The 20,470-nt window shown below is 48.8% G+C and overlaps 1 protein-coding gene across 2 annotated transcripts in view; it reads left to right on the top strand.

Moving 5' to 3' along the window:
- The window catches only part of Xpnpep2 (X-prolyl aminopeptidase 2), a 30,850-nt gene extending 17,263 nt beyond the window's left edge, over window positions 1-13,587 (top strand). For both annotated transcript variants that reach the window (XM_006994980.4, XM_076562863.1), the window contains 10 exons: window positions 659-768; window positions 1,388-1,465; window positions 2,813-2,884; window positions 4,507-4,567; window positions 5,997-6,066; window positions 6,617-6,721; window positions 7,075-7,134; window positions 7,828-7,904; window positions 10,417-10,506; window positions 11,067-13,587. In XM_006994980.4, the coding sequence (XP_006995042.1) occupies window positions 659-768; window positions 1,388-1,465; window positions 2,813-2,884; window positions 4,507-4,567; window positions 5,997-6,066; window positions 6,617-6,721; window positions 7,075-7,134; window positions 7,828-7,904; window positions 10,417-10,506; window positions 11,067-11,261 (918 nt within the window). In that variant the 3' untranslated portion in view covers window positions 11,262-13,587. The remainder of the gene's footprint in view (window positions 1-658; window positions 769-1,387; window positions 1,466-2,812; window positions 2,885-4,506; window positions 4,568-5,996; window positions 6,067-6,616; window positions 6,722-7,074; window positions 7,135-7,827; window positions 7,905-10,416; window positions 10,507-11,066) is intronic.
- Window positions 13,588-20,470: the final 6,883 nt, after the last annotated feature.

The following is a 20,470-nucleotide window of genomic DNA, read 5'->3' as shown; positions in this document are numbered from 1 at the left end:
GAGAGAAGCCTGAAGAAGACTCTCAGTAAAAGCAAGGAACACACACACATCAAATATCTATATTCTTATCTGCATAGATATGTGACATTAGATGTGGTGATGTGCATTGCTTTGAACACTGCCGATGTTACGTAAGTGTTAGCTGTGGTGATTTCCTGCCTGGCAAGAGGATAGCTCGCTTTTTAGAATAGTCTTAACATTAGGATAAAAGACCTCATTTTGAAAGAATTTTTCTTAAGAAAAAATTTTAACATACACTACAGTAGAGAAAATAGCCCAAGATTCCCCATGTCCACATTACCCAGCTTCAACAATCATCAAGCCATGCCAATGCTGTTTTATCTGTAAACACCCCCCTCCCATGCATGACCCCCTCTCCCCCCCACTTGCTGCTGGATTATTTTAAGACAAATCCCACATATCCTATCATTTTGGCCATCAGCGCTTCAGTAAGTATTTTTAAAGATAAGAACGCTTTTAAAAACATGAGCACACTCTGATTAGATAGAAACATTAACGAGAATCCTTTGCTATCCAGTAGCTAGTAAAATTGTCATGTTTTTAAAGCACTCAATCCCAGGGCAGCTATCTGATCTTCCCCGAGTGAGGAAGCAGCCACTCTGGCCCGCTTTAGTCACTGGTGTGCTTCCTGCTTTAGGTGCGGGATGCTGTGGTTGTGATCCAGTACTTGGTCTGGTTGGAGAAGAACGTGCCCAAAGGCACGGTGGATGAGTTTTCTGGGGCAGAACACATTGATGAGTTACGACGGTACAGGACTTATTATCTTTTGGTGCGCGGCGGTGGGGAAGTGAGGAGTAATTAGTACCCTTAGGAGGAAGAAAGATCCTGCTTGTATTTGGAAGTGAGATTGACAGGTTCGTGGGTGGTCCGGGAGCTGTGCAGGGGGTGTTGGAAGACATTCCCCAGCCCGGCTGAAAGCGGGACAACCCAACAGCACCCCCTAGCGACTGCCTCAGATGCAGCCTGCTCTCCCTGAGAAAGGCTGGCTGGGGAGTGGGGGATGGGAGGGATGGGGGGACACTCTTGGGAGCTTCCAGTAGGGAGAAGGCTTCCCGAGGTAGCTTGTGGTACATCTAGGTTTGAGGTACAAGACATTAACACACGGATAGGATGTTTTTCAGATACAGGGAACTACCTTTCTTCTCTCCCATAAGTAAAATGGAGGCAGAGGGCCAAGAATTGGTCTCCATGATCTCTTCTCTGTACTCGAGTGCTCTCCCTACATGTGACAGGACAGAACTTAAAGAGGCAGATGAAGCCAGGCTTGGGTGAAGGCAGCCGGGCTTTCATTTGCTGTGTAAGATATCCCAGTCACAGCTTAGTCCGTGGACCATTCTCTGATTATTCCTTACATCGTCCTGCCTAGGAATGAAAACTTCTCCTCTGGACCCAGTTTTGAAACCATCTCTGCTAGTGGCCTGAATGCTGCCCTGGCCCATTACAGGTATTTCAGAACAAAGAATGTTTTAGAGTACTTGTGAACAGGGGTCATAGTTATGAGTACAGAGGGACTAGGGTGAGAAGGAAATACTCTGAGCTCTGGGTAACTTTTAGGGTTTGGGGCCTTCAGGATTGTGAGTGGTCAAGGAAGGAACTACTTTGCTGTTTGGAAGCTCATTAAAATTAGAAGGCTGGAGTGTGGCTTTTGTCCCTTTAAGGCTAGGACTCGGGGGGCGGAGGGTGCTTGGGTCCTCTGAGGTCTTTAAAGTTTAAGGAAAGCATAGAATCTATTAGAAGCTTTTTTTCTTGTTGTGAATTATTTCTGTTATTCCTTTGTCTGAGATAGTTTTATTGTTTTTTGTTTTGAGACAAGGTCTCATGTAGCCCAGGCTAGCCTCAAATTCACTATGTAGTTAAGATTGGGTTTTACCTCCTGATCTTTCTGCCTCTGCCTCTGCCTCTTAAATGCCGGGATTACAGGTGTGCACCGCCACACCTAGCTTGAGACAGGGTTTTGCTTTGTAGCTCAGGCTGACAAGGAACTTGTGACCCCCCTTTGTGACTACAGGTATGAATACCAAAAAAGACCCCATAACAAAAGGCCTGTCTACTTAACCTCCACCAACCATAGTGAAGCCAAAATGTTAGTCCACATAGTTGATCCCATAGAAAACAAACCATGGTAGGCCTGCCTGATAAAATTTGGAGGGCCAAGCCGACCAGATGCATCAGGTTAGCCTGGACATGACAGAAAATGTGTCAAATGCCCTCCAGAGAAAGACCTAGCACGTCTGAGAATTCCCTTCCCTGATGCCTCCGCCCAAGTCTTGCTCATGGGATCTAGAGAGTGGCAGAGTATACCTACCTCCGTTCTCTAAAAAATTGTTCTCCAACCCTACCCTTGAAGTCCCCTCTCTTCCTGTGCCCTTGCTCCTTGGAGTCCTCTTAGATACATCAAGGAGTTACCGAGAAAGAGCTCGCGCCCAGCACCTCTCTGCTTTGCCGTGGGCCTTTTGTAAGCTTTTTGCTTCTGTGGGCTTGTTCTTTTGTGAGCAGAGATGGCTGAACCAAGCAGCCTCTGAGACTCTTCGCTCCCCTCCCTGGGGACCAAGGTCTTGGCTTGGCCACATGCAGGATAAACAGAAGTGTGCTGAGGACAGCAGCTGCAGTTGGAGCCCAGTGCTTTCCTGGAGTCCTTTGGGAGACAGTTATTTCCCAGAGCAGAGAGCCTGAAGGCGAGCTCCCAAGTGGGGAAGGAGTCGTGTTCCTCCTCAGCCTGCATCCTCGTGTCCACCCCGTTTGCCCAGTGCAGGGTTCAGATTCTCCCCTCAGTATTCATTGTCTTTCCCAGCCCAACTAAGGAGCTGCACCGCAAGCTGTCCTCAGATGAGATGTACCTGGTGGACTCGGGAGGGCAGTACTGGTATGTACACCCCATCAGGCCTTGGCCTAGATCTCAGCTCAGACACCCCGGGCTGCCAGAGGCTGGCTAAAGCTGCCTGTCCTGGGTCATAGGTCTTTGTCTGATTAAAGCACGGACCTGCATTGAATAAAGCCCTGAGCAGCCTCCTCAGGTTCCCACCGGGGGTGCCTGCACAGTAGAAAATACACAGAGATCAGAATAATGGGGGCACTCATGCAACACCTGTGTGGGAATTAGGAAAAGATTCTACTTGCTTAAGTCATTTTTTTCAAGTCTGCAAATTATTTACATGGATCTGCCTGGCTGCACAAACACCACCACCCATTTTCTCAGCCACTCATGCAAGCCCTAGACTCAGCCCACATCAGAGCCGTCAGACCCGTCTCACTCCCTGTGGCAGGATGACTGACCACGTGCGGTTGGAGATGGAGGCAGACGAAAGAAGTAACCCTTTAGATGTGATTCTCTTGTGCTGTGTCAACCTAAACAGTCCGATGTGCCCATCATGCTGAATAAGCTAACTAGGCATTCCTTCAGAATGTGCGGGCAATCACTCCGTTTCATCCGGTTTCTATCCTGTGGAAAGGGCGAATGCACTAAGAACAGAGACTTCTTCATAGCATACCACTTGGGGAGCCAGCTCGCCATGTGCTCGGTTTAGCAGCCTGTGCTTACCGCTAGTTGGATGCTGTGTGAACTTGAGATGGCCGCAAAGAGGAAGTAAATTTGTGGGGGCGTGTTGGGTTGGTGCATGCTCAGAAGAGGGTAAGGTAGGGAAATAGTCACCTCACTTCCTCTTCTGGCCTGAGGAAGAAGTTCTCTACGCCCCATGACCTACTCTCAAGAAGCCCCAGAGCCCTGGGATGGGTATGTTTAGTGCCAGCCTGGGGGGACCCCTACAACTAGTGATTGTGAGTTGGACCTGCTAGCTCTGGCTTCACCTCAATCGAATTCCAAGCCATGTTCACAGCAAAGAGCATCTTAGGAGGAGTCAGCATTTTCTCCAGCCTGGCTTTACCAAATCTTAGGGAGAGAGATGGCCTCACAGCCTAATGACTTCAGTGGTCTCATCTTTAGTAAGGAGGCCTGCTCTGAGGTCCTCTGGGGAGCCGCAGAAGTGTCCCATGGATTGTGGGACTGTTGGGACAATGTCACTTTCCTGAACCTCAGTCTCCCCATCTGTAATTTATAAAAAAGAGAGATCGACCATGCCCTGAACGTAGCAACTTGTACCTTACGAACTCTGCTGAGTCTCTTTGGTATGTGGATGCTGAGGCATGATTCTGATGGTAGTACCGATCCTCCTTCCCTCCCCCACTCCCTCCTAGCCGGCCATCTTTCCTTCTTTCGAACATGCTCTCCCTGTGTAACCCAGGCTGGCTTTTCCATCCCAGTCTTCCTGTCTTCAACCTCCTGCTTGCTAGGATTGCAAGCGTGCACCCCACAATACCACCACCACCATGCCTGGCTCTCTGTCTTCCTTTTGCTTCCCACCGTGCCCTATTCCAGCCCGGTCACTCAAACCCCAGGAGAAACAAACAGAAAATACACAGGAATCACTGGTCCCGGCCCCTCCTCCCAAGTGCTCAGCAGAGTTGGATGTTAGTTCCCTTTCTCCACAGGGATGGGACCACAGATATCACCAGAACAGTGCATTGGGGCACCCCTACTGCCTTCCAAAAGGTAAGTACCGGGCCCCAATTTCCCTCTTCACTCCCCCCAAGTGATCACTTCATCAAGAGCTCTTTCAAACTGAGGGAGTAAGCTGGAGGCCCAGAGAGGTTGTGTAGTTCCTCCAAGGTCACACAATAAGTGCCAGGAAAGCCGGTGCAAAGTCGGGCCACCAGCAAGACCTCAGGCCATGCATCTCCTCTTGGCATGTCACTCCATGAGTGCACAGACATTGGTCATCTGTGTGTCCAGCCTGTGCTCTACAAAAGGGAGGGAAAGAGATCTCTAATGGAGGAAAAGGGCACAGGGCCTCTCAGAGGAGCTAGAGCTGGTCTGAAAATAGGGACGGCTGCTCAGCTAGAATGGGACCTGGGACACTGACTAGGGTGGGTGGGGAGCTGCTTGCATGCAGCCAGGAACAGAGCCGGGGGGGGTGGGGGTGGGGGGGGAGAGCCCTGTTGTGCAGGCCTCCAGCAACTCATCGTCTAGCACGTTGTGGAGTCTGCTTCCTCAGAACTCCAGATGGCAAGCCAGTGCGGGAGTGTGGGGAAAGGAAGTGACCACATGGCCACCAGTAGCGACCAGAGCAGGTCACCGTTGCCAGTCTCTCTCCCCCAACAGGAAGTCTACCCTGCCACATGATCAGGCCCAACCCACACTTCAGGCCTTAAGAAAACTAAAGGAAGTTGCTAAGGCATGGTAGTACATACTGGGGAGGTAGAGACAGGAAGATTGACTGTTCAAAGCCAACCTTGGCTACATAGAAAATTGAAGGCCTGCCTATGAGGGATACAGGAGTAACCAGGTTAACTTCGCTTGAACATTTGCTCATTGCCTTATACGCTTGTCAGTCTACTTCAGCCTACAACTTTAGGAACCAGGTACCATTCGCATCCTATTAAATATGAGGAAACCAAGGTATAAATAGGTGAGAGAGAGCTGGGTGTGGTGGCGCACGCCTTTAATCCCAGCACTCCAGAGGCAGACGCAGGCAGATTTCTGAGTTCGAGGCCAGCCTGGTCTACAGAGCGAGTACTAGGACAGTGAGGAGAGAGCTCAACAGAGAAGCCCTGTCTCAAAGGGAAAAAAAGAGAGAGGTGGGAGAGACTGTGAGTGGCCGAGCCAGGATTTGAGACTTGAGATGAAAAAGACCTGCCTGCCGCCCACTCCGTCACTACCCTCTACAAGCATATTTTCAGCACATGACAGTGAGCCCTGTACGTCAGCCTAAGAGAAACACATGGAGTTGGCCCCAGCTTTGGGAACACCTTCCTTCCCCACCCTCCTTTGGTCATCTTCCAAAACCTGAATGACTACACATGAGAATGTGTCTCCTGTTCCTGGGCCTCCGTTCCTATCTGTTCCTGGAGCAAGCATCACGGAGCTCCTTGGCTCTTCCTCCTGTCCGCTCCATCACCACTTCCTCCTCTCTCCTTACCAGGAAGCATATACACGTGTGCTGATGGGCAACATCGATCTGTCCAGACTCATCTTTCCTGCTGCAACATCAGGTGGATTTCAAATACCAGACTAGATCCAGTCATCCCCACCCCCCAGGCTCGGATCTTATTGGACTCAGATTGCGATCCTGGGAGGCTATGGAACATCCTATCCCTCTCACATAAATGACAAGATCCAGCCAAGACAGAGGACTTGCCCAGGGTCCTACATAGGGTTAGTGGGAGGATTGGTCCTAGCCACTCAGGTCTCCTGCCTCTTAATCCAGTGCTGTCACTCAGAGGTCCGGGAGGTCAGTGTGCGCTTCAGAAGTCATATACAACTTTTGAAGGAAGTCATTGTCAAAGTCCTAAGGCCTAACTCATGAAGAGACATTTCAGTCAATTTATCAGTCCAATGTATAGAGTACCGGAGACAGTGAGGGGTCAGGCTGGGCTGTGCAGGAGACACTAGCTTCATCCATCAGCCCTTCTCCATCCCACCCCTGTGTCCTCTCAAGAGCTCTTTTTCTGAGGTACCACCCTAGAAGTTGAGTAGGAAAGGCCAAGGTGGACAGTCTAGGGTCCAACCAATGGACCAGGAGCAATCTCTTTTCCCTTTCAGGGAGAAATGTGGATGCTTTTGCTCGAAGAGCCTTGTGGGAAATTGGGCTCAATTATGGTCATGGGACAGGCCATGGCATTGGCAACTTCCTCTGTGTACATGAGTGTAAGTATCTTCTCAGCTACACTTGTTTAACCTCCTATGAGATAGAGCCTTCCACTGCATGTAAATTACCAACCCACAGAGATGCATGACCCATCCAAGATGACTAGATGGTGGAAATGATGCTCCAAGGGCTAAATGAAGAATATTGGCCCTGGGCATTCCAGAGGGAGAGCGAGGGCCTGCTGACTATATAGTATATACCCCAGGGAAATAAGGGCAAAGCCTATCTGGTGAATGCTAGTTCCAGATATGACAAGGGCTTCTAGACCTAGCTAAGGATCCTCCCTCAGAACCTGCTCACTTCAAGCTGGTGACACATGGAGCTGAAACCATGCTTATATCTTCCTTCCCAGGGCCAGTGGGATTCCAGTCTAACAACATTGCCATGGCCAAGGGCATGTTCACTTCCATTGGTACGGTTCTTGAGTCCTTCCACTCTGCTACCCCATCCCAGAAAGAAGCTCTCTGGGGGATGCAGGCATCCGTACCCATCTTTGGGGATCGTGCTGAGCATAGGCTTAGCCCAGCTCTATCACTGCTTTCTTTCCTAAATCTAGACACAAATGGTTATCACACTCTCACTCCAAGCTCCCTCTGCCCATACCCTGTTTTTCTGTTTTGTTTTAGACCATCTCATGTAGCACAAGCTGTCCTTGAACTCATTATACAGCCGAAGCTGGCTTTAAGTTCCTGAACTCCTACTTCCACTTCTCTAGTATTGGGATTACAAGCATACGCCAGCACTCCCGGATTTTCATAACTCTCTTTTTCTCCTTGGAAAATGGTCTCCAGGTGTACACCCAAACTATGGAGTTGTCCATCAAATGCGGGGGTAATAGGACAGTGGTACACATGGAGATTGGAACCCTAAGTGGGATCTTCAGTCTTTCCTGCTAGACTACAAGGGAAAGGAGAGTGAAGCCAAGTTATACCTGAGAGGACCTGAGGCCTGGCATCTAACAAGTTGTGGGGCTGACAGAGCCAAAGCCACAGGCAGCTGGGCTGCCAGGCCCTGCAGTTACTTGAAGACTGGTGCAGGCAAGCTGGGCATGGATCCCTCTTACCCATTGCTTAATATCATTCGCATCTCTGTGTGTATCTCTTAGAACCTGGCTACTACCAGGATGGGGAGTTTGGAATCCGTCTTGAAGATGTGGCCCTTGTGGTCGAAGCAAAGACTAAGGTAACACTCTGGGCTAGAAACATGGACCACATGGCTCTGCTTTGGGTGAATGGGAGTAAGGAAGGCCAAAGGAGAAGGGCATTTGATGTACAAGCATGAATTTATCGGAAGTCTTTCTTGGCTCCTTAAGAATTCTATAAATCTGTTTCTCAGGCTGCACACTGAAATCATCTGGGAATCTGGGTTTTTTCTTTTTAAATATCAGTGCCAGGCCCCACTCCAGACCAAGTGAATCAGTATCCCTGCCCTAAATCACTGGTTCTCAGCGCACATAATAATCACCAGGGGAGCTTGTTAGAAATAAGGATTTGATATTATAGCAACCAACAAGATGAAATACCTGAATATAAACTTGAAAAGACTCACACAGAGCAACTCTGCTAAGGGACATAAAAAAGATTTAAGTAAATGGTGCTCTCTGGGAAGAAGCCTTACTATTGTGAACATGTCATTCTCCCTAAATTAATCTATAAATTCAAGACAACCTCAATTTCAATGTTAAGTGGATAGTTTTGTGACTTCACCAATGAAAGTAAAGTTTATTTGTGAAAATAAACATGCAAAATATCTAGGTAGCTAGGGGAAAAAAAATGAAAGCTTGAGGAGCAATGAGGCAAACTAGTCCTATCCAATCCTACCATCAACTATCCCAACAAAAAAAAGTTGGAACTGGAGATGAAACAGACAGCAGGAATAATGAAAGCAAACAGCCAGTCCAGAAATAAACCTCCAATTCACATAAACATGGGGAGTTAGCTGCTGCTTCACCACAGGAGGGAAGAGAGAAATCACTCCACAAATAGGCAAAGGAATGAATGATTAATCATTGTGGGGAGTAAACAAAATGACATCACTGTTACAGCAAATGAAATCCCAGATGGACCAAAGAGATTCTGTTATTATCTATTCATTGCATGAAATCGGGGGTATCATGTACCTTAATCATAGCCATATTCCCCTTCCCCACTCTCGGCTCCCTCCTCCTGCTTGCTGCCAGATGAACTGAAGTTTCATGGTGAACAATAGAACCACTGAGGCCTAGAGGAAAACCTATGTGAATTCATTTACCATCCTGAATGGAAAAGGACCTTTCTTGAAAAGACCCAGAAGTGATGGGGAGGAAAGGCTCATAACTAAGTTAAATAGAAAATGTCTGTATGAAAATCATAGCATAACCAAAATCAAAAGTTCTGTTTCAAGTATAATATATGCAACAAAGAAAGGATAAATATCCTTAATTTTACTGTGAACTACAAGATCAAAACTGGGGGACAGTGGCAAAGGACAAGAAGAGACAGTTCACTAAAATGAACAGTAACTCAATGCATATGAAAAGATGTTCAACTGCATCCTTAAATGTGGATAAATCAAAACAGCAGTTGACTAGCAAATTGCTCCCCTGTGTTTACTACCAAGTAAAAGGGGAGGAAGGTATAGAGAAGTATGTATGGTAGGATCCACTTTGTATGACTTTTTAAAACTTGCACATGTAGTTATATACAGTCACCAGATTAGTAAAAAATCAGAGACTTTGATAATACCCAGTGCCGGTGAGTATGTGGTATGACGAGCACCCTCATTTCCTGTTGAGAGAAGTATACATTGGTGCAAACTTTGTGGAGGATAGTGTAACAATGTCTATCAAAATACCCATTAAAATTTCTGGGCCTCTCTCTCAGCTGTCCCTCCACCAGATATGTAACATCTGGATATACAGCCAAAAGGTCACCAAGATATTTACATGGTGTTAGCAACTTGTAGCATTGATAGTAATAGTAAAAAAAATAATGCAAACAGCTCCCAAACCCATAACTGTAGAGTGCCCAAGTTCAGTTCCCAGCATCCACATGGAAGCTCATAATCTCTAGTTCCTCTAGTTTAGTTCCTCGGGATCTTATGCCATCTTCTGGCATCTGTGGGCACTGGGATGTGACTCGGTTATAGCCCTGGGTTTAATCCTCCAATGAACCTACCAAATGAACTGGTCATCCTACTACTCAGGAGTTTAGAGGCAGGAGGATCAAAAGGTAAAGGTCAGATTCTGCTACATAGTAAGTCTAAAGACAGCCTAGGCAATAGAAGATCCTAGAGAGAGAGAGAGAGACAGAGAGAGAGAGACAGAGAGAGAGAGAGAGACAGAGACAGAGAGAGACAGAGAGAGACAGAGACAGAGACAGAGACAGAGAGAGAGAGCAAATAACATTTATAGATTATTTAAACACAGGTTCCAAGGCCCTGCCTAGAGATTCTACCTGCAGTGGGTCTTGGAAGTAGTCCTTGCAGTTTGAGACTCAGACATGAGTCTTAATCTAAATGTCAGGAATCAGGAAGCTGCAAAGTAGCATGCTGAGGAGTAGGCAAGATGACTGGCCAAGAGAAGGGCCTCTGGAAGGCTCAAACCTAGCTACAGTGTCCAGAGCTGGCAAGGATCAGTTCCCCACACTCCGGGCTTCAGCAAATTCTTCAGTCCCCCTCTTTTTTCTTACTTTCTACCTTCTCTATGGACTTTCAGTACCCAGGCACCTATCTGACTTTTGAAGTGGTGTCCTTTGTGCCCTATGACCGAAACCTCATCGATGTCAGCCTGCTGTCCCCGGAGCAGGTAAGCATCTTTAGTATTGCCCGCTCTTCAGGCAGCTGACTTCCAACTTTCTTGTCTCTATTGTCCCTACTCCAAGGACTTCTGCCCTTCACCAGGAAGATCCACATCGTGGCACCTTAGGTACTCATTGGGGCATATCTTCCCAGCTTGTCAGAGACTCCAAAGCTTCTAGGACTTTCTAGTTGGACCAGCATCCCCAAACTCAGTAAACCCCTAGGGACTCTGAGACTGGACTACTTAGCTCTGCCACCAAAAGGCATAGAATGATATGCAGTCCCTTCACCACTCTGGGCCCCAGTCTCCTCTTTTATAAGATGGAGATAACTACTCTCCTTCCTTTTTATTCCTCTGCCAGACATCAACCTCCTCTCCATGAGCATCACCATATTACTAAGCCATCACCACGGGGCACTGCCTCTGGAAAGCTCCAGAAAATAGCAGAGGTCTGACAGTGGCTGGGACCCGAGTCCACAGTGAAGCTAGAGTACCATGGCAGGGGATCAGATGGTACCAGGAGCTCATCTCTTGGCAGCCTTGCTCAAACCCACTTCCCTTTGCAGCTCCGGTACCTGAATCGTTACTACCAGACCATTCGTGAGACTGTTGGCCCAGAACTGCAGCGTCGGCAGCTGCTGGAGGAGTTTGCATGGCTGGAGCGACACACAAAACCCCTGTCAGCCTTGGCCCCTCATTTCACCTCTTTGACCTCCGTGTGGGTAGCCTCTGCTCTTGCCATCCTCAGCTGGAGTAGCTAGACACCCCCCCCCATGCCCCCCATTCTCCTGCGGACTGTTTGTTTGGGTTTGGGATTCATTTTCTCTTGCTTAGCTAGCCTCCCTCTGTGCCATACATGTCCCAAGAGCCCCTGCTGGCCCATCACCTTGAAGTCACGCTCTGAAGCTTCCTCCAGAGCCAGACCCCAGGCAGCACATTCTACCTTCTCCCGGATGTGCATGCCTCATCATGGACTCCCACCCCTGGGCCCTGGGGGAGCAGAGCCACTGTAGCCTGCTACAGTGAGTCCCTGTCTCCCAAAGTAAAAGAGCCTATAGGCTAATGCCCCTATTCACAGGGCTCCATAGCCCAGAGGGCCCCATCCTATCCTACTTGCTGAAGAGGACAAGAGCTGTCCCACCCACGATGACTCCAGACTTTTAGGGCTGCCTCTGGCCACCCTTATTCACCCCCAGGCCTACAGTGGCCTCCTGGCTCTAGACTGTAGAGTTGAGGGACTATGGGTGACTCAAGCCTGCCTGCCCTGCCCGTAGAAGGAGGTGGCTGGGTGAACTGGTTGCAGACTGCCACTCTAGCACTGGGGAGAACAGATGAGCGGGAGTCAGCTGTGGCCTGGAACTGGAGACCTGTCAGGAACAGGCATCAGTCCTCTCCCCATATGTGAACCCACAGCTCCTAAAGCACCAGTGTGCTCCTTGACAAGTGATCCCATAGGGACTTAAGGCAGAGGACTTTGCCTGTGAAGAGAGAATGGCAAAGGTACTCTGGAATGTGGGCATCAGCCTGGGCAGGAGAGCCACACTCTCCCGGACTCCTCTGGCACTCAGGGAACATTTTAATCTTCTAAGGTGTAGCCACCATGACAATGCTATTAAAGCCTCCCATGTCTCTGAAAACCTCTTAACCTTCTGTGGGCAGCCTCTGATTCCCCCATGTTCTAGACAGGAAAACGGACTTTCAGACAGGAGGTGTGGCCTGCCTGAAGAGACCCAGCACTTGGTTAGGAGATGGGGCTAGGGGGTGGGGGGCCAGATGGGCTGGCGCTCCAGCTCCTTTGCCCATCAGCACTGTGGCAAGTCTCTTCAGCTACATGTCAGCCACCGCCTCATTCACCGAACCCGCTGTCATCAGTGTTTTCTCTGGTCTGGCCCTGACTAGTCGTTAGCCACCTGGCCTCACATCCTGCTAGATGCTTCAAACCACTTTGCAAAGAATGCAAAGATGCCTGCCTCTGGTTTTGCATTGTGTCTGCTGTTGCTGTATTGGAGGAGGCTGCTGGTACCTGTGGCTTTTGTGGTGGGGGAGGAAGAGAAGAGGCTCAGGTGGGGGCAGGGATGTGAGGCTCCCAGAATCTCAGTAGGGAAACACGTGGCCTTGAGAATGTGCTCATGCTCATGCGCATGCGCGTTAGTGTGTGGGTGCGCGTACTTATGCTCATGGGCACGTGCTCCACGCACAGCCAGCTACCTCCAGCCTGTCTGAAGGTTGTTGAAACATTATGAAGGGGGCAGACATGGGTTCGTCACTCTTGGGAACTTATTAAGTGTGGTCCATAAAAGGTGGAGCCAGCTCTTTTGACTCAAGAAGGCACATTGAAGGTGAGAATCAAGGTTCTAGAGGCCCAGTGTTCAACAAAGGCAACAGGCTGAGAGTTTGCCTGGCCTGGTCCAACAAGGCCTAATTCTCCAAGTGTGAAAATGATGTATGGAGGCTGGGGAAATAAATGTCTTGGTGGTTTAAAGCATTGCTACACAAGTGTGAGAACCAGAGTTCCTAACCCCAGAAACTCCTATAAATGCTAGATGGGTGTGAAGGCCTGCCTGTAATTCTAGTCTCCCAAGGTGGAGACAGGGCCTCCCCAGAGCAAGCTGGCTAGCAAGACTAGCCATATTGGCAAGCTTTTGGTTTATCAAGAAATCCTACCTCAATGAATAAGAAGAGCCATAGATGATTTCCAATATAAACCTCCTGCTTCAACATGGGCATGCACACACAAGCAAAAACATGTACATACAATCCACACACATGAAAAAAATTATATATGACCATCAAATTTGCTTCCAAAGGCCTCAGAGCTGTCCTGTCGTCACTGAGAAGTCTGGCACGGGTGAGGCTGTTTGAGGTGTCACTTGCTCTCTGAGAACTCCTACTTATAAAAAGTAAAGTCGTCACCATCACCACCGCGTTCTGTACCACTGTGTGGAAAACTTTTCGTACATTGTCTCATTTTATCTTCCCAAGCTCTGAGAAGGTATTGCTATCATTCTTATTTTCAAAGTGAGGCTAGTGAGTGAGGCCTTTAGAGACTGGAGAGAAAGCAACATGCTCAAGGTGGTTCTTATACTAAGTTGGTGAATAAAACAGAATTCAAACCCATCAGATGGCTCAAGGACCGGCTCTCTGAAAAGAACAAGAGGGTTATGACTCCTCCCACTTTCCAAATGAGAAAACAGGCTCCCTGTTTCCCAGAGCCTGCCTGCCCAGGCCTGGCCTGTGTGCCCCGAACTTGCACTGCCGGTCACAGGCACTAACCAAGCCCCATCAGCAGGCCATTCAAGCCAAATCCTAGAACTCCACCTGATCACCTTACAATGTCGCTCCCCTGCACTCCCATCGATGGCCTTGAGATGAAGTCCAGCCTCAGATGCAGGGTCTCCAGCTAGCCCAGCTCCTCCCTTCCTTGGGACCTGGAGGGCTGGCCATAAGCGTTCCTGTTTAACAGCCTTACCACGTTTCTCCTGACCTTATGGCTGCTAGGGAGCAGGCCAGGTGGAAAGGCTCCTCTCTGTTCCTAGGAGGTAGGTTTCTAGGATTCCAGCCTCATTTGGAGCAGCTGCATGGCCTTGGGCAAGTCACGTGTCTCTCTAGTCTTTGGTTATCAGTTTTGTAAACTACCCCTGCAGGCTTCCTGGAGAGGCTGTAGAGTACAGCCCCAAAGACCCGGATGTGGCATTATTCTGTAAATCAGGAAGCTACACAGACAAAAGATAATAATGCTGTTATTCACCTAGCACAAGCTACCTTCAGAGGTAGATGGGGAAACAATTTATTTTGGGCCCAGATTACCTTCCCCCCTCCCTCCCTCCTTCTCTCCTTCCCACCCACCCAGCCACTCTCTGAAAAGGCTGTTGGGGCTAGCTTCTAATTTGGCGTCTTCTAACTATGCTCCCTAGAGCCCGAGTTTCCTTAGAAACGCTGCAGGGCCTGTCACCAAATGCAGAGACCCGGCAGCAAGCGGCCCTCCTGGGCTTTCCACACAACTGTGCTTGAAGAAGCTGAAGGGTCCAATTTGTGGGTGTGTGGCCTGGGCATTTCTTCAGGGACTTGTGCTCAGAGGGGCCTCAAGCTGGTTTGAAAGGTCTCTTCCCAGCTGCCTGTCTTACCGTTCTTTTCTTCCTTGCTTGCTTTTTTGTCTTTGTCTATCTGTTCATTTGTTTTTATTTCTGTTTTGTGAGACAGTCTCTTGTAATCCAAGATGGCCTCAAGCTCACTATGTAGTGGAAGCTGGCCTTGCTTGTTTCTCCACCTTGTTTCATGATTCTTAATACTTTTTAAAAAGAGCCCTGCATTTCCGTTTTGCATCCAAGCCTGCAAGTTCCATATTCAGCCCTGAACAGTACCTTCATGAACAGAGAAAGAAAAGGACACACCCATGATCATAGAGTCTGCCAGGAGCAAGTATTAAATCCCAGACATTCTGCTTCAGCTCTGTGGTGACTCCTCTCCCTCTTTTTCTCTTTCTTTCTTTCTTTGTATAAAAGAAAGCATTTAATTGAGGGCCTGCTTACAGTTTCAGGGGCTTAGTCCATTATCATCACGGCAGGGAGCATGGCAGCAGGCAGGTGTGGTGCTGGAGAAGCAGCTGAGAGCTGCAGCCTGATCTGCAAGCAGGGTGGGGTGGGGTGGGGTGGGGGACAGAAACAGCCTGGGCCTGGCGTGGGTGGGTGGGCTTTTATCCCCTCCCACTTCCACTGTGTGCTTCTATCACTCCCATGTAGTCTCAAATGAACCAAATGAGACCCAAGGAGACCTGTTTGAGGTCATGTCACTGCAATGGAAGTGGTAAGGTACTGACATTTTTTGAGACTGAGGTTTCCTATGTACCCCAGGTTAGCCTCAGACTATCCTTCTGCCCTTCTCTCCCAAGTACTGAGACAACAGACCACTACCAAGCTCTGCTCTAAGCCACATTTTTGTTTGTTGTTGCTGAGGGTCTTACTATATAATCCAGACAGCCTATAATTCCCTATGTACCCCAGGTTGGCCTTGAATTCATGGCAGTCCCCCTGCCTCACTCAGCCTCCAAGTATTGCTGTTACAGGCAGTCACTACTTAACTTTCTTTGTGCTTTAAATCCTTTTCAGACTAGGAAAGGATGTGGGCAAAATGGCAGATACATACACAAACACCCTCACGGGGAGTTTAAATTGTTCATCTCTAGGTGACACCAAAGTCGGTTCTTACTCCTTTGCAGCCAGCTGGCTCCAGCTGGTCATGAGCTGGGCCCTCAGAATGGACTGGGCTATCTAACAGTTAACCCACGTCAGCAGTGAATTTTACCAACTCACTGGGCACTTCCTCAAATAAATAGTTGGGCATTCTTGGTCTCGGAGAAACAGAAAAATGAAGATTTAGTAGCTACTGTTTCCTCTCTGTCCATCCCTGCCCCCACCCCCAAGGTTTGTCACAGCTGGGAGTGGGGGGTGCTCCCCAAACCCTCGCCCAGGCAGCCCTTGCTCTGAGGCTGGCCCGTCTCTTCACTTCTGGGTTTCTCTATGAAACAGGAACTTAGCAAGCAGCTTCGCTTTGGTAGGATGGATGGTTGAGAAAACCCCAGTGGGCTGTGGCAAGGCCCCGAAGCTGAAAAACTGGTTTCCCTCCTAGCGAAACCCAAGCAGCTTTAGGCCTTTTTACTTGTCAACACCACGTAGGTTCATTGGGGCAGAGGGACCTTGACTTGGTAAGGTGGAAAGACATAAGCTATAGAGACACACTAGACGCAGGTCAATGGGATCCTGGGGAGAAGTTTAAAGTAGGCGCAAGAAACAAGGAGGTGCCGAGGTGATGTGGGGAGGAGGCAGACTCCAAAATAGTCATCACCAAGGTTATCTTTGCTTTGATAAAGTTTAAAAAAGTCTCCCAGAGGAAACCTAGAGGGAACTGATGTAGGGTCATCCACCAGGGATCAAGCGTGTTCCATGAGTTCTCCCTCTGTGTAGGTAATCTGTAATAAGCCTAGTCTGCCTCTCTCTCTCTCTCTCTCTCTCTCTCTCTCTCTCTCTCTCTCTCTCTCTCTCTCTCTCTCTCTCTCTCTCTCACACACACACACACACACACACACACACACACACACACTATCAGTTCGTCTTCACTAAGGCACAAATCCTGTTACTTGCCCAAGGTTTCCCATCCAATAAGAACATTCTGAACTCAGTCCGACCTGCCCTCCTTTTCTGGGATGTGTTCTCCTTGTCCTTAGAACCCTCGAAAATTGTCCCCACGGCCCTACAGAGCTCACAGATGTTTGTCCTGGTAACCTTGGCACTGAGTTCTAGGCAGAGCCACCCAGCCACACCTAGTCCTCCATAGTCAGGCCCTCCAATGAGTCATTAGCATGTTTTGTTCTGAGCACCAAAGCCCCGCCTCCTCTCGAGAGGGCAACTGCCACAGCTGCCTGCAGGTGCCTTTTGTTTTTAAACCAAGACCTTATCATGAGTTCAGAACTCCAGATATGATTGTCTTTCTGGTAGGAGCTCCCCAGTGTTCCCGAGCTGAAAGCCCTGTGCGCATCTTGCACATGGTGTGTGTTAGGCTCCCTAGCCCTTGTCTCCTGGCCCCTCTGCCCCCGCTTGCAGTTCCTCTCCCTGCACTCACTCTGCCTAAGATCGGGAGCCAGGCTGCCAACGTGGTAGGCTTCACCTGGAAATCCCCAGGTATTTTTCAAGGGACTACATAATCCTTGCTTAGGTATTTCTAGAAACAAAACTACTACTTAACCGGCACTGAATTAGCATCAGCTGACTATCCAAAATTCCTTCCTTTAAATGAATCCAAAGAATCCATTTTCCTATTCCTCATCATTCCTAGCCACATAGATGTGTTCACCTATATGACAGGTGCTGGGAATCGGCATGCCTCGAATCCCTCCCCCAACTCTCTAGGCGAAATATGACAGATGTTTGCTCCTCGACATGATGACAAGGGCCTCCCTATCCGTCATCCCACTTAACCAGCCCTGGTTACTGCAGCTGTAGCGTACATGATGTGACTGCAGATGCCTTCTTCATCCTGTTCATGCCCCTGTGGGCCTGCTTTGAGGTGGCCCTGTGGCATCTAGTCCTGTACCCAGCCCAGCATAGTCCCAGCACGGAGAAAAAGCATACCCAAACGGCTCCACAATGCTTTCGTCTCCCCTTTTAAAAATTCTGTATTAGAGGCGCCACAAACACTTAATAGTGTGGCCCTGAAGCAAGACATGCCACCTGTTTAGAACTCTGACATCAGTACTAGCTGTACAGTCTTGAGCAAGTCACTTAACCCCACTGTGCCTTGACTTCCTGGAAAATGGGGCTGACCACAGTGCCTGGGTTGGGGGGTTGTCGTAAAGCCAACAAGTTTTCACCTGGAGTGTAGGGAGGGCTGAGGGTAGGAAGTGAGATAAGAATCTTTGGGGGAAATGTAAGTATTCCTTCAGTATGCAAACTCTTAGTGTCTCAAAGCAGGGATGCACCCATTCACGGACATGCGGAATGCAACTCCACAGGTCTGGATCCCACCTGCCTTATGTGTCCCACCCATGATCTCTATCTACCGAAAGAGAATCTCCACTGGGTATGCTGGTGGGGGCCTGCTCTGTGTGGACGCAGTCGACAAGGGCCTGGTGTCTTTGGCACCCCTACATCCACCACCTGAGGGTGCATAATCATCTTGCTGTCCATAAGATAACCCCAAACAGCGCACACGCGCGTGTACACACACACACACACACACACACACACACACACACACACACACACGCACAATTGTGTGCTAAATCAAGGTTCCCTTACCCAATTATTTATACTTCCTTCTAGGCCACACCTCCGCAAAAATTGATTCCAGCCTAAGCTACCTCCCTTGTTTCTCTGGAGGGTTGTAGCAGGACTGAAGAATATTTGTGAAGGTTCTAATGAAGTACTCAGCAAGGAACAAGCACAGGGCAAATGGGTGCCTGCCACTCCACCTAGGATGGCAGCGCTCAGGGGCAAGGGACTTTGACATCTGTTTATCTTGCACCTCCACCAAGTGCCTAGCACAAGGCTGTGGCCACAGCAAGCTCCTGGGTCCTGCCTGTCAGCCCATTATCAAGTTTAAGGTGGCCTAGTTCATTGAACTATTTTGCCCTGGGTCACTACTTTAGCTGAGGACTCTGTGTACCCGGAATGGAACCTATAAAATGCAAATATGGTACAGAAGCCTATTAAACAAGTATTTAGGACCCATTAGCTTCCTGGAGCTTGACCCACTGGGACTCTAGCCAGGGTCATTTGCTGAAAGAACGGCTGGAGGAAAACAAGTCTGCATGAGGGAAGACCCTGAACCCCCCAGACCACGGGCTGCGGACTGGGTCTTGTGCAAATCTGAAAGAAGAGAAGGGGAGGTGCTGAGAACACTTGCTCCGCCTGTTCAGGGGTCTGCCACCTCTCTGTATTCAGTCCTGAATGACCTCGCCTCCCACTTTACCCCCACCCCTTTCCCAGGCTTCAGCAGCCCATCGCCCACCCGCCCACCGGGTTTGCTGGCAGCCTTTGAAGGTTCTGCGGTTAGTGTGTGAGCTCTGCTCGTTGCTGGGGCTGGGCAAACAGGAAGTGGGCACATCCTGAGCGCCGGTCAGGGACGCTGCACAGGCCCGGAAGGTTCTGTGAGTTGTTCCCACCTTCGAGGCGCCTGGCCTTGTAAGCTTCAGGTCTCCCTAGCCCAGACCTGGACAGAACGACTTGGATCACACTGAACCCCCACAAGCTGGATGTGTCTGTCCCCTTCCTAGCTTTCAGGGTCCTAAACACACTGCAAAGCCTTAACCAGTTAACACTTGGTGCCCCTAGCCAGGGAAAGACTTTCAGACTGAAAAAAAGCAAGCCGATAAAAAAGGAATGGGGAACGCAGAATCTTTTCATGAGTCAGCCTGACAGTTTGGCTGGACTAGCGCCAGAGGAAATACAGTTTTATCTGGAGAGAGATGGACTTTGTCCTTCTTTCCTTAGCTCACAGATGAATGATCTGAAGGCCTGAGGGCCCAGGGAGGAAGTCACGAGAACATCTTGGGAGCTGGGGCAGGCCAGCTCAGGATTTCACAAGTTCCATAGAATCGAAAGCCTTTCAAAGGTGTATCATTAGAATTCTTTATGACGTTCCAGGAGGCTAGGGAATAAAAATCGAAGGTAGCGCATGAACCAGGTAAGAAAGACTCCTCATTGAAGATGAATATTTAGTGTCACATCACTTCGAGAGTTTACTTCTTCCTTGTTCTCTTCTACCTTCCTTGAAGAATTATTTTAGTCTAAGAATAAAGCTGTCTTTGAATTAAAAACAAAGTGCACATCTCTCACCACAGCAATTCCGAACTTTCTGGACATTTAACTTAATAATAAACTAATAGATGTGACTGAGTAAATTTTACCTTAAGGACTTTCAGTATTTGTGTGTTTTTTAAAAACCAACCAAGACAAGATTAATTATTGTGGATTCACGAAACCAAATGCTAAGCAGCCATTTTAAAAAATCATGTAATTCAGGCTGGGGGGTGGCTCTTTGAGGAAATTCCTTGTTGTACTTGAGTTCAGATCCCCAGCACCCACATAAAAGCTGGGTACAGTGACATACATCTGTAACTCCAGCACTGGAATGGGGAAAGCAGAGACCTGTGGATCCCCGAAGTTCACTAGCTAGCCAGTCTAGGTGAAAGCCATGAGCTCCAGGTTCAATGAGAGACCCTTCCTCAAAAAAAAAGGTAGAGAGCAATAGAAGAAGACATCCAGCATTGACGTCTAGCCTCCACATGTGAATGCACAGGTAAGCATGCACCCTGACTATGCACATGTGCACACTCATGCACACATCTAATCACATAGTTCCAGACTATTTCAGCCAGTCATGGTGGTGCACATCTATAATCCCAGCACCCAGGAAGCTGAAACATGAGGATCACAAGTTACAAGCCAGCCTGGGATACAAAGCAAGACCCTGTGCA

This window comes from Peromyscus maniculatus, chromosome X, assembly GCF_049852395.1.
Source record: "Peromyscus maniculatus bairdii isolate BWxNUB_F1_BW_parent chromosome X, HU_Pman_BW_mat_3.1, whole genome shotgun sequence".
In the NCBI taxonomy this organism is placed as follows: domain Eukaryota; kingdom Metazoa; phylum Chordata; class Mammalia; order Rodentia; family Cricetidae; genus Peromyscus; species Peromyscus maniculatus.
The sequence above is the reverse complement of the archived record's forward strand: the minus strand, read 5'-3'. Positions and strand labels throughout refer to the sequence as shown.